Source organism: Panicum hallii, chromosome 9, assembly GCF_002211085.1.
Source record: "Panicum hallii strain FIL2 chromosome 9, PHallii_v3.1, whole genome shotgun sequence".
In the NCBI taxonomy this organism is placed as follows: Eukaryota; Viridiplantae; Streptophyta; class Magnoliopsida; order Poales; family Poaceae; genus Panicum; species Panicum hallii.
In genome coordinates, this window is record NC_038050.1 from 9,992,198 (window position 1) to 10,004,681 (window position 12,484).

At 49.8% G+C, this 12,484-nt stretch overlaps 1 protein-coding gene and 1 long non-coding RNA gene across 3 annotated transcripts; both read left to right on the forward strand.

Moving 5' to 3' along the window:
- The first annotated feature begins 1,949 nt into the window (after positions 1–1,949).
- LOC112876910 lies at positions 1,950–3,110 on the forward strand. 2 transcript variants are annotated; one of them, XR_003225394.1, is made up of 2 exons: positions 1,950–2,349; positions 2,460–3,110. It is a non-coding gene; the product is annotated as an uncharacterized LOC112876910 (long non-coding RNA). The 2 variants fall into 2 exon arrangements; XR_003225393.1 differs by having other exon boundaries at positions 2,463–3,110.
- A 3,299-nt stretch (positions 3,111–6,409) lies between these two features.
- Positions 6,410–12,410, forward strand: LOC112877199 (E3 ubiquitin protein ligase DRIP2-like). The gene is made up of 7 exons (XM_025941420.1): positions 6,410–6,946; positions 8,556–8,655; positions 9,311–9,656; positions 9,821–10,245; positions 10,359–10,409; positions 11,098–11,170; positions 11,750–12,410. The coding sequence occupies exons 1-7, from the start codon at positions 6,583–6,585 to the stop codon at positions 11,921–11,923; spliced, it is 1,533 nt and encodes a 510-aa protein (XP_025797205.1). The 5' UTR covers positions 6,410–6,582; the 3' UTR covers positions 11,924–12,410.
- The last annotated feature ends 74 nt before the right edge of the window (positions 12,411–12,484 follow it).

The window sequence follows — 12,484 nt, forward strand, 5'->3', positions numbered from 1 at the left end:
CACCTAGAAAAATTCTCCCTACCCTTTACAGCGGACCCACCCGACAGGGACGAAAAACGGCATGCATAAAAATCGACGATGCAAAATGGTTCCGCCAGAAATCCCATTTTTTGTCACCCACGCGGCCTTTTACCCACCCGCCGGTACCCACGCCAATCCCGCCCCGTCAATCATGTTCTCTCTACCGTTTCCTTCTCTGTCCAACCCGGCACCCATCCCCTCCGCTTCTGATGGCACCGCCTCTCCCTTCCTCTCTCCCCTTGCTCCCTAGCCAGTCTTGCGATCCCCTCCTAACTTTCCATGCAGCAGCCCCTTCTTCTTCCCCTCCATCAAACTCGGCCAGAGGTGTGGAGCAGGAGCAACCGGAAAAGCAGAGGTGCGGCGGGATGGGCGTGGCGGCTTGGTAGAGAAAGCAGGGGCGGCCGGATCTCGACAGATTCCTTGTGAATCCGCACGTGGAAGTTGTTGCCAATAGCCTCGCCTGCAGGTCGATGGAGATCCATCCCCAGGCGGATGAGGCGAACGGGGCCGGATATGATGGGGCCGACGGTGGCCGCTTGTGAAGAGGACGAGGAGATGCAGCGGAAGCGGCCCTGTTCCCCGACGGATGACGTGCCATCCTCTTCCACACACCACCTTGCTTGCGGCGAGATAAAGAGAGACTACCTCGAGAAAGGAATTGGAAAAGTTGGCGCTATAGGAGCCGGCCGTCTGGGCGAGCGGCGAGTGGGGTGAGACCTTGCGGGATGCGTTTTTTTATTCTAAACAAATCACATCACGACCGGGTCGAAATTTGCTGGGACAAATGGCCAAACACAGCCCAAGCTCATGCGTTAGCATAAGCTGCACCACGTCGACGACATCGAGGTCGCACTCTGGGACCTCGTCGTTGCCGAGGCTGACTGCAAGGCCCCATCCTCGCCCCCGCTTCATAGGGTCCGCGCCTTCGAGGTCATCGGGATCACGGGCTCCACCTCCATCTCCAGGTCCGCCAGCACCAGGGAGGCTGCCGCTGACTCGCACAGCGGCCCAGGTCCGCGTCCTCGCCCCATCTGCACCCGCTGCCGCTGCCGTCGTCGAGGCCCATCAACCTGGAGGCGCAGGACCCACCAGGCGTCGCCGATGGGTGGGGTGAGAGGATGACGTACGTGCCCAGGTGCGTGATTTCCTTTCTTCAGAGTACATTTCTTCCTTCTCCCAATTTCTGCTAAGTTGATCGCGCCTCCCCTCCTCATCCGTGTTGGCCCAGCTCACAATCTAACTAAATACTCGCTCACTTGGCTCTACCGAGACGACGATGGACACAAGAGAATTATATGGCACTGCACACCAGCACCCAGCCCACAACACTTGTATTTCACTTCAAACACACAAGCACGTACAGACTCTAGACACCATACTGAAGCACTGCGACACACGCACTAGCACCTTGCTTCACTTTTATCACTCGCACACACACTGTAGGATTAAATAGCACACACACTGTGCCGCACACACCCCCACTCACGCACGCACAGCACGCTAGCACTAGCCACACGTCCTCACGTCTCTGGCCGCACGAACCGGACAAAGCTGATGACCACGTTCTGCATGCAGCCTTTCGAGGTGATCACCACTAATCCTACTTGACCAAGTAAGCACCTTCTTGGCCCTGAAGAATAGTACCACCAACTCTCACCTGCATGCACAACACTCTCCACTCAAGAAGATCTCGGGGCTCCTCTCGTGCACACCTGGTCTAGCGCACCTCCTCAACATGCACTAAGCCATGCCGGCAGCAGATCGCTGCATCCGTAGTCTCGCAGCACACCCTGCTGTTCTACACGCATACTGGACGTGCACACTAACACATACGGCTGCACGACTCAGCCGAACATACTAACACAAAAAACACACACTTAACTCACAAACACTCACTAAACTGATCAAGATTAACTCTAACAATCCATCCTCGCCGCCCCTCTCCTCCGAGGGCTTGCAAGCTCCTCCCCCTCCCTGTCCCCTCCACCGATGGCCTATTGCGAGCATGATTGTGGTGGACGCGGCCGCATCCCCTGGTAGAGGAGTCGGGGGGCGACGGTGGCGAGTAGCTGAGGAGGAGGGCGGAGGAATCGAGGCGGCGGTGGCGAGGAGCCAAGGAGGATGCCACACCTGGAGGATGGGTTGCTCCATCATCTCTGGGCTCAATGCCCTCTACAACGTCGTGACGGGCAGCAGCAACGTCTGGATTGCCGCTTCCGCGTCCTCCGCCAGATCGATGAAGGTGGCTTTGCCATCATCTACCTCATCATGGAGCAGCAGCAGCCTCCGACGCCGCGCTCGCCAGGCGTCACGGTGCCCACATCTCAGGTCCGGGGTATGCTCCCTGCGAGCTCATGATTTGTGATTTCGTCTCAGTGAGCCTACTTAGTGCTGGATTAGTTCATGAAATTGACCCAAAATGAATATATCCGTGCCAGCAGACGGAAGTCGGGACGGACGCGGCGGCATCACATTGGAGGAGCGGACGAGGTGTGACCACGTTCCTCGGCGATGACGGAAGCCCGGTCGTGGTCTCACAAGGGGCGCCGGCATCGTGACCCGCGTTGAGATGCGCGGCGACGGCAGGGGACTTCCCCTCATCGACGAGCACTGAACGTGGCCATTGCCTCCACGAGCGTCAGGGCGAGGATGTCACCACGTGATCAGGGAGGCCGGCAGCGGCAGCAGGCTCCGGAGGCGTCTTACAGGTTACAGCGGTTGAGCTGCAGGCAAGAAAAGCGGGCGCACAATGGCGTGTGAGGTAAGCCGTTCGACGGAATGCTCCAAAAGACGCACAGATGCATATGGTATCCGTCGTGCTGCTCTGCATGCTAGGCGGCCATGGGCGATGGGGAGGGGGAACATCGACTGGTAGGGCTGCTCCATGTTGGATTAGTTGGGGCTCCTGCTCGCGGCTGGCCTGCTCCTTCAGGAGCAGTAATTTTGCAGTGATGGACCTCATGTCAGCTTTAGGGTACAGTTTAAATTTTTAGCATCCATTGTTTTTTGGTTAGCCAAATAATTTTTCTATGTAATGCAGTAAAATACGTTTTCTGATGGGAATAATATCAGATGCGGGGAAGTTTTGAGATGATTGGGTATTCTAATTCTGCATGGTTTTAAGATCATAATTAATTGCGTGTTCAATGTTTGAATATTGATAAGATTTCCTGAGAAGTGCACTATTTTCCTAGCATGCCTAACTCTGATCAGAGCTACCAGGACCGAGTGCAGTTATAACTGCGACTGCAATTTATGCAATACCACCAACATCTGCCGTTCAATAACTAACCAATGCTCCAGATTGATAGTACCTCTCCAGACTCTTCCTCCTCCTCCATCCACTGCATACATCCCTCGACGATTTGCCTGCCTCATTCCATTCACACCATCAAAACGAAATCACTCTAAGAGTCCAAGTTTGCACTGCCCTGGCCATAGCTAGGAGAGCGGATGTATGAGCAGCTTGGTCAAAACTCTCTACTTGTGTACAACTTCTTCTTCCTCTTCCCTCCATCAACCAATTCTTCTTTGTTTCTCTATCGACTTAAATCAGAAAAAGAAGAGAAACCAAGAAACATCAGCGGAACAAGATCACCGTCCCCTGTTCCATGCAGTTCATTTGATTGGCCCCGCTCAAATCCATCAGATCACCAATCCGTTCTCATCCGCTTCGTTTCCTCGGAAGATATGATGTGGGTGTTCTTGGAGTCGTTCGTACCTAACCCAGCGAGGCAACTCTTAGCGTTCATCCTGTAAATCTTGAGCAGCTCCAGAGCACGGCCGCCGCGGCCAGTCGCGCTTGGCCTTCGTCATCTTGCCCGCCATGTCCGCGAAGTCCTCCTCCGCGTCTTCACACAACACGGCGTAGTCCTCGGTGCAGGCCGTGCAGCCGACGGCGGACCTGAGCACAGTGAACAGGGGAAGAAGAGTCTTGGGAGGGGGAAGAAGAAGAGGTGGGCCAGCTGTAAATCTGGAGCGTTGGTTCGCTTTTGGATGGCAGATGTCATTGGTACAGCTTAGGTTGCAGTCGTAATTATCACTGCATCCGATCCAGGTCCCAGCTACATATATGTAATATCTTAACATAGCACATTGTTCTTATTTTGATGTGTTCCAGAAGGATTGGATTGGATAGTATGATATTTGTATAGGAGTACTTGTTGCCGGGCTGCTGAATCAAAAAGCAAATAAACTCTACTATCATGATCTAGATGTAATTCTTGACATATGGACAATATCTTTATAGATGCCCAGCTAACCAGGTCATGTTTGGCATGGCTCAACTCTATCTGAAGCAGCTTCACTCCAAAACTCCAGGTGGAGCTAGCTTTGGGTGGAGTTGGAGCTGTCTAAATTGGGTGTTTGGCTAGAAGAGTATTCCAGGGTAGATTGTCATTATTAACCCAACTCATAGCCCCACATGTCATCCTGCACACTGCGTTCTATTTTATTCATGGCACTTGTTATTTGTGGGACCCACCTGTCATCCTTTTTTATTTTATGTTTTATTTTTTTCCATGAGCCTTATCCTTTCCTCACATCACATAGCTGTCAAGCTCACTCGAGCGCCACCCGCCCGCTCCTGGCATGCTTTTGCAGGAACTTGTCCGTGGCCGCCGCTCGTCTACGCTGGCCGTCCACTCGCTTGCGTCGTCCGCGGTTGCCGCTCGCCTGCGCTTGCTGACCGCTGGCCCCTACCCACCTCTCGTCTTGCCTTCGGTCTATGCTCATGCACCTAGCCCCATCCTTACACCACCCGCCTGCCCCTGGCTCTGCTCGGCGCCCCGCCTCCGACCGCCCGCTTCCACGCCGACCGCCGGACCCTCGCGCCCCGCACGCCTGCACCACACCGCTTGCACGCCGGCCGCCGCTCTCTTGCCTCTCGTGCCGGTTGTCGCGCGCCTGCTGCCGCTCTCTCGCCCCCACACTGGCCTGCGCTCGCCTATTACCCACCGCCTCCTCATACTGCGCCGCCCGCCCTCGCGATGCTAGGGAGGGAGGCGGCAGGCAGACACAGAAAGGAGGGAGTCGTGAGGATAGAGTTGGGGGCGACGGGGGCTCGGGATAAAAGAAAACAAACCGTTTTCCGTGTAATGGGTAGCATTGGTGGTTAATTATCTCAGAACTCCATGTCTAGATCTATATTTGAGGGTCTTGGAGCTGCAAAAGAGGTGCTTCAAAACTCCAAACCCATTTTCACTATTGCTTCAAAGTTGGGGACGCTTCATAGAGTTTTGGAGCTAAAATATTTGGCTAGAAAATTGATTGGAATTGGTGGAGTTCAGCTTCAGAGTCAGACCAAACATACCATCTTTACCAACTCTATTCAATTGAGCAGAGACGATGTATGTATCCTCAGTGTTGATCACCATATTTGTGTTTTTGGTAGAGCGCTTCCAACAGCTCCACCGCTGTTTTTAGGAGAAGCTTGACCAAACGTCCAACATCAAAAATGCTTCAAAACTGCTTCGAAACATATGGAAATTATTTTTCTCTTTCCTCTCGCTTTACCTTACACAACTGTAAAAGCCGGTGGAGCCGCTCCGGGTCCGGCTCCTTACTGCTACAGTGCTCGAATGGGCCCTTCCTACATGGCTGTCAGACATTTACCAACTTGGTGATGATGCCGTCGTGTTAACGTCGAGGCCTGCACGGCCGGCGGCCGGGCGCACGAGCACAGGGCCGCCGCCCCGCGCTGCCGCGGATGCGACGCCAGATGACCCACGGCCCGTACGGCACGACAGGCGGCGGAGATCCTCTGCGCTCTGCTGCTCCTGAGCCCCGGTCCTGCTCCGCACAGGCGGCGTGAGGGCCGCCTGTCCGCCTGGCACGCCGCCCTGCCGCGCGGATCCCGTCTGACCAGATCCCGCCGCAGCATAGGAGTAGAATAGAAGCGGCATGGCACGCGCTGCGCCGTTGCGCACCTTCCGCGTGCAGCGGCGAAGGGATCTGGGAAACGGGTTGCTGCGCACCGCACGTGCCGCGGCAGCACGGGTACGGGCGTACACGTACAGCGTACAGACGAGACGGACCCCGCCACGGCCGCCATAAATCTCGACCGGTCGCTGTGCGCGATGCACCTGTAGCCGCTGCGTCCGAACGCCACCATCCATCTCCACAGCTGCTAGCCCGCTACAGCTACGTGAACGTGCTACGCTACTGGTAGTCTGGTAGATAGCGGCCGTTGATTCGTTCCTTCACATGTCTTGCTGGTTAGGAAGAGTAGTTCGGGTTAAGGTGATCCGATGGACAGCAAGTGAGCAGCTGTAGAGGCTAGAGTGGAAGGAAATAAACAACGACGCCTTCCAACCCGGCCACGTTGGCCGGCGGGGCTCGCAACGTGAAACCAAACCACCTCGCCCCGCCGCTTGCCTGCTGCTACTTGGCTTGCCCTGCCCACTTTTCCTCCGCCTGCCTGCCTTTGTCGCTCTCAGCACGCAGCCAGGCAGCGCAGCGCATTTCCCCTGGGTCTCCGCCTCCCCTCGCCCCCTCCTCGATCTCTCCTCCCTCCCCCCGCGCCCCACCCCCACCCCGCGCCGACTACCAACCGCATGCGCCATGCAGCCCGGGCCCACCTCGCCGGACCATCCCCCGTCGCCCGCGCCCGCGCCACCGGACTCCGAGGTGGCGGACCCCGCGCCCGACGCTGACGACGCCGCGGTCAAGGCGGAGCCCACGGCGCCGGCGGCGGGGCCAGAGGAGGAGGAGGAGAAGGAGAGGAGGGAGACCAGGGGGAGGAAAAGGCGGCGCCGCGGCGGGCCCTCCGCGTCCTCATCCTCCCCCGCTGCGGCGGCGCCTGCGCCCGCGGGGCCGCGGGGCCTCGTCATGGTCAAGCGGGACCTGCTCGCGCGCTGCATGACGTGCCCGCTCTGCCGCCGCCTCCTCCGCGACGCCACCACCATCTCCGAGTGCCTCCACACATGTGAGTACTCCACTCCTCCCGAGCCTCGCCGGGCTACTCCTCTCCACGTAAAATCGTGATTCGTGACGAATCCCACGTCCCGGAGCCTAGGATCCGGCCCGTCCGGTCCGCGCACGTCGGCCGGCCGCCCCAACCCCCCGCGCTCCTCCGCGGCGCGCCGCGAGGCTCCCGGACGTGGGGATTTTGACCCGCCGCCGCCGCCTCCCTGCGCCCACGGGACGTGCGCCGCCCCACCACCGCGTCGGGGAGGATTTGGTGGTGCGCGTGGCTTCACGTCACGTGGGCTGGGGAGGACTCTGCTGTTCTTGCGTCCTCTTAACGCTTCACGTCAGTTATAGCTCTGTTCGTCGCAGTAGCTAGCCTCTACGTACACGGGGACCGGGTCGCGAACTCTGGCTCACGAAAATCGCCGCTACCTGCGCAGCTGAACTACGTGATTCCGTATTACTAGTTTCATTCCTTTCGGCTTTGCTTGCCGTGGTTGACTAGCTCCTTCTTCTTCAAGTTTCGTATTACTGACTGTTTGGGTGAGATCTTATTTGTTCTCGGGGCACGTAAATGGCAGCTCTCCCTACATTTCTTCGTCGTTTCTTTTAGCTAAACCTTCTATCTGAGATTCTGGAAAGCTACACATGTTTTCTTTTCCTCGACAGTGTTCTTGCATCGACCTACAATATCCGCTACTCAGCTTTGTTACACGTGTGAGATGATCGTGTTCCAACTCCCAGCGTGTCCCCTACATCCTGCAATGACAGTGTCATACATAGTGTCTCTGTAATTTGGTCACCAGGATTTGCAATTGTGGACTCTGGGGTAACTAGTGCTAAGACGGCACTCGTAAAAAGCAGAGGAAGCAGAGCAAGTCTGCAATAGCTACAGGAAGATGGTACCTTATGATTACAAACGTGGATCTTTGCAGGAATGTTGCAGGCTGCTAGTTCGGTGTCAAACCTGCTTGCTTAATTTGTCGTTGAAATCATCTGAAGAATTGTGTATGTTCATCTTACCTAATGCAATTCGTCTTTAGTTACATACTGGAACGCCTTGAATATGTGTTACTTAGCTGTTCCTACACTGTTGCTAGTTTTGTGATTCCATTTAGTGGAGTTCAACACTGATGACTACTAGCATAGATTCTGTTCCCCCCCTAGGTCTATTTAACATGAAGGTTTCTGACCCATCCTACCAGTAATCGCACCACTCAGTGTATTGTACAATTCAGCAATACAAGCAGCTGGAGCTTGTTCTTTTTTGATGAAACAGGAGGGGTAGAACCCTACTGATTAATGTATATTATTAGGAAGCAAAATTACAAGAGAAAAAAGTAAAAAAGGTTACAAAGCCTCTAGCCAGTCAGTCATCCAGGAAAGTAACTAGCTTTCGCTCTATGGATAACCAAGGCGAATTCATGGAGGGTGAACTTATTAGCTCTACACTCTTGAACAGTGGGGTTAACAATGTTGAAGATCCAATCACTCACTTCAACAGTTGGAGCCTGCTCTTAGTGTAACAATTTCACTTGCTGTGGAAACAGCATCACTGATTCCTTTTAATTTGAAAGTTGTTTTTTTAAACAAAGTAAAGATCTAATCTTTGCATTCTGCTGCAGTTTGCAGAAAGTGTATATATCAGAAGTTCAATGATGAGGAAGTAGAATGCTGCCCAGTATGTAAAATTGATCTTGGCTGCAGTCCTACTGAAAAGCTTAGGTATACTTGTACTCATGATTCTGTACATTTTATCAGCTTTACTTATTCCTGTATGACAGCACTCCAATTTTTTTTACTGCAATGTTTAAGTTTGCCGGAATCCTAATTATAGTGTGACTTTACTCTTGTTTACATGTGCATATCCTGAAAGAGATGCAAAAAGATGCAAATCGTTAATCTTATTTATTATCTGGCTTCCACATTCCATAGGATACCACTGCACTTTGTATTTTCCCATATTTCATTTCACTATGCAGATGTAGTTTGACTTAGACCCCTATTTCGCCTCTATGATTTGAAACAGAAACCCACACTGTACATAATACTCTAATATAAAAAATACTTTCTTTTCTTTATCTTCTGTAGTGTCTGTTAGATTGTGTTGGTGCCAAATTTTGCTCTCATTTACTACTTAAGAGTTGTTTCTGAGATTTCTTGTCACTGTTGCAGCTGATGCAAAGTTCATTAGGATATTGCGAAACCTTATGTTTCATTTGGATCACAAATGCCCAGGACTAGTTTAATTACTGCATGATAGTACATGCCTTCTTTAGTTGAAAGACAAACAGTTTGTGAATATGTAGGTATCATTTTGCACTGCTATATGCCTTTCTTATACTTAACTTTTTTGCGTTTTGGATTTTGTGGTTTTCAGAGCTGACCATAGTTTAGAAGATGTAAGATCGAAACTTTTCCCGTTCAAAAGAAAGAAGATTAAGGCAGAAGAAGTTCCATCTCCTATTTCACTTCCCACTAAAAGGAAAGAGAGGTCTATCTTTTCACTAGTTGTCAGTACATCTAAAGTAAAACCAACAGGCTTGACTGGACGGCGAACAAGAGCAGTTGCCAGGAAAGCTGCTGCAGCTGCTGCTTCTGCTTTGCGAGGCCTTGGTCCAATTATTGAAGATTCTGTGAAAAAGGAAATTGATAGTTGTGACAGTCATTCTCACAGTTCAAGTTTGCCTGCTAATTCGAACAAAGCACCACAAACAAGAAGACAGGTAAATGACATACTCCTTATGATTCGTATCAGCTGCATCTCATGCTAATAGCTAGTTACAACAGATCTAGCTGTAAAGTCATGATTTTGCATCTTAAACTTTCAAAAGGTGCAATAGCTAGAGGAATGTGCATACTAGAAGTAACTTGATCCTAATGGCTGCAGATACCATCAAATTTGGAGGCATCTAACCACTCCAATAAAGATACCGAGGGTGATAGTAAGGAGTTGGCAGACAAGGCTGAGCTTTGGCAGCCTTTAAATTGTTTAGTTGAAGCTGCGAACAGGACAAAGTCCTTTAGGTCAAGTTCACAGAATCCAGTTGTTAAGGGAGATCAACTAAACGGCTCTCCGAGTAGCACATATGCTAACAAAACCAAGGCAAGAGAAAATCTGCAGAAGACGAAAATTGAGGATGACAAAAAAGATGTTACCGTGCCACCGGTGCTGCCAAAAAGGAGAGGTCAGGGTACTACTCGGAGGAGGAGAGAAGTTCAAGCTCCAGCAGATGCAAAGCCTGATGCTGCAGCTGCACAGAATGAGAAGAAGTTCAATTCCATATGGTTTTCACTGATTGCCTCGTTCGACCAGTAAGCATTGCCAATTCGTCATAGAATCCTTTTTTCTTAACATCCAGCAAAGTAAATACTAAATAGCAACACAGTTCTTTCTTATCTTCTTCTTGTGCTCTAATTACTTTCAGGCAAGGAGATCCACCTTTACCACAGATACCTTCCCACTACTTGCGAATAAAGTGAGCTCAACTGTATCCAGCTTTTTCTCAAGATGCATAAACAGCTTAATGCCCTAGATCTTTCCATACTTGACCTTGAGTCAAGTTCTTGTTTATTTATTACAGTTGACTGTTAGTGGATACACTAATGAGAATCAATAACAAAACTATAGAGAGAAAATCTAGGAACTTCTGTTAGAAGGGGAAATAAGAACATGGATACTTCATAGGTTGTATGACAAATACATTTGCATTGATTACCTTTACAGGGACCCTATAGGGAAGTTGAGTTACAAAAAACAAAGAAAAGAATTTTTACACATTGCAGTAAGATGTGCTATAAGCAGCACATCAACAGAAATTGTAGAACATTTTGTTCATAAAATTTTATCTATAAGCCTATGGAGGCATATGTAAATGATGGTCCTAAGGTGGACTTGAATTTTCAGACTATTCTTGTTTCCGCCATTCCTTGATACCTGATGTTCATTTATAGATGTGGCATGTGCTGATAGTGGAATTAAATTACTAGCATTATTTTTACCTATTTGTAAATGTGAATGGTATGCCTTCAGTAGTACAATTACATGATCATATTAAGTTCTGTAGCATCATGTTTATGATATTGATTACTGGGTTTTGTATTATTTTGTGAATTGATATTCTATTATTTCTCACTAAGTCTGATGTGCTAATTGTATTGCCACAGAGATGGAAATGTACCCGCTTCATCTATCCAAAAGTACCTCGTGCATAAGCTTAGTCTTCCAAGTGAGTCTGAGGTGAGATATGAGTCCTGAGTGTCTTGTGCATTGCTGGCTAACTGCTTGCATACACTTATTTTTTCTCCTATTAAGATTTAAGAAATACCAATGCTTGACTGGGATTTGAGTTATCAGTATTTTTTGACAACACGGTTGTCATATGGACTATGGAGGTGAAATAATTGCTTCATTTTTTTATATGGGATACTTTTTTTTTCAATTTGGACAGTCAATTGAACTAGTTAAAGTGGCATCCTGTATTAAGGGGCATCATATGGATAAGTTTTAAGTTTGGGGTCTAGATGCTTTAAGGGCTATCTGGAATGATGAGCGAAACTCGAAAAATATTAGCTTCCCTCAAGTTTTCCCCCCCTAGATACAAATCATACATGGCACTGCATATCTTTAAGCTGTTCTTTACAGTTTCACCTGATGGTCTCTTGGCACGATCATTTTCACCTTTTAGACATATACTTCGATTCTTTTTAATATAGCTGCAATGTTACTCTTCTATTCAGTTGGGCTTTGTGGAGGACTGCTGTAGGATCTACCGGTCATTATTAATAGTCTGAATAGTTCTTAATATATTTCTTACAGGTGGAAATAAAGTGTTGCGAACAGACAGTGAACCCTATGCAACCTCTGCGGAATTTAGTAGAGCTGTGGCTGAAGGGAAAAGCGACACAGACAACTCAGACCATGACCGGCTCCTCCGCGAAAGAGTTTGTAATGGTGCTGACATACGGACGGCCAAAGGCCCCTGCATTGTGAAGGCACCATGCAAAAATTCAACCCATTCCCCCCCTGAGGCCGCCATATCCAGCCATTTGTTGCCCCGTCTCATGAGGTCATCAAAGATAAGTCTCCCTGACAGCCTTACAATATGCAGTGGCTGGCTCAGAGGTGCCAGCCCTTGGTGTCACATTCATGTATTCTTTGATGTTATAGTATATGTTGTTTGATTCCCTTAGGATGTATTTTTCTTATTTATTATACATCGATAGTGGTATAGATAGAAAGTTGTGATTGATGCTTGTAGGTATTATTGATGTTTTGGTTGGACATAAATTATATAGAGAGAGAAACTTGTAGCCTTTGCTTGTAAGAAAGAGATGACTAGAGTTGATGGCAAAGTGCCTTTCAGCTGTACCGTGAATTATTGTAACACCAAATTGTAACCCCTCTATTCATTTTTAAACTTGTGGATGGTCTATTGTTCGGATCAATTCATACATTACTTTCCTTGTTTCTGGAGCTATCGCTGGCCTTGGTTTCACAGCCAGTTAGCTAGGTATGTCAAAAATAAAGAATTGACCAGGTATGATTTGGTTT

What these genes read in the sequence shown, in the direction of transcription:
- LOC112877199 (XM_025941420.1), top strand. Translation starts at nt 6,583, where the DNA reads ATGCAGCCCGGGCCCACCTCGCCGGACCATCCCCCGTCGCCCGCGCCC. An exon ending in CTCCGAGTGCCTCCACACAT is followed by an intron (nt 6,947 to 8,555) that starts GTGAGTACTCCA and finishes ATTCTGCTGCAG; the next exon opens with TTTGCAGAAAGTGTATATAT. An exon ending in CACCACAAACAAGAAGACAG is followed by an intron (nt 9,657 to 9,820) that starts GTAAATGACATA and finishes TAATGGCTGCAG; the next exon opens with ATACCATCAAATTTGGAGGC.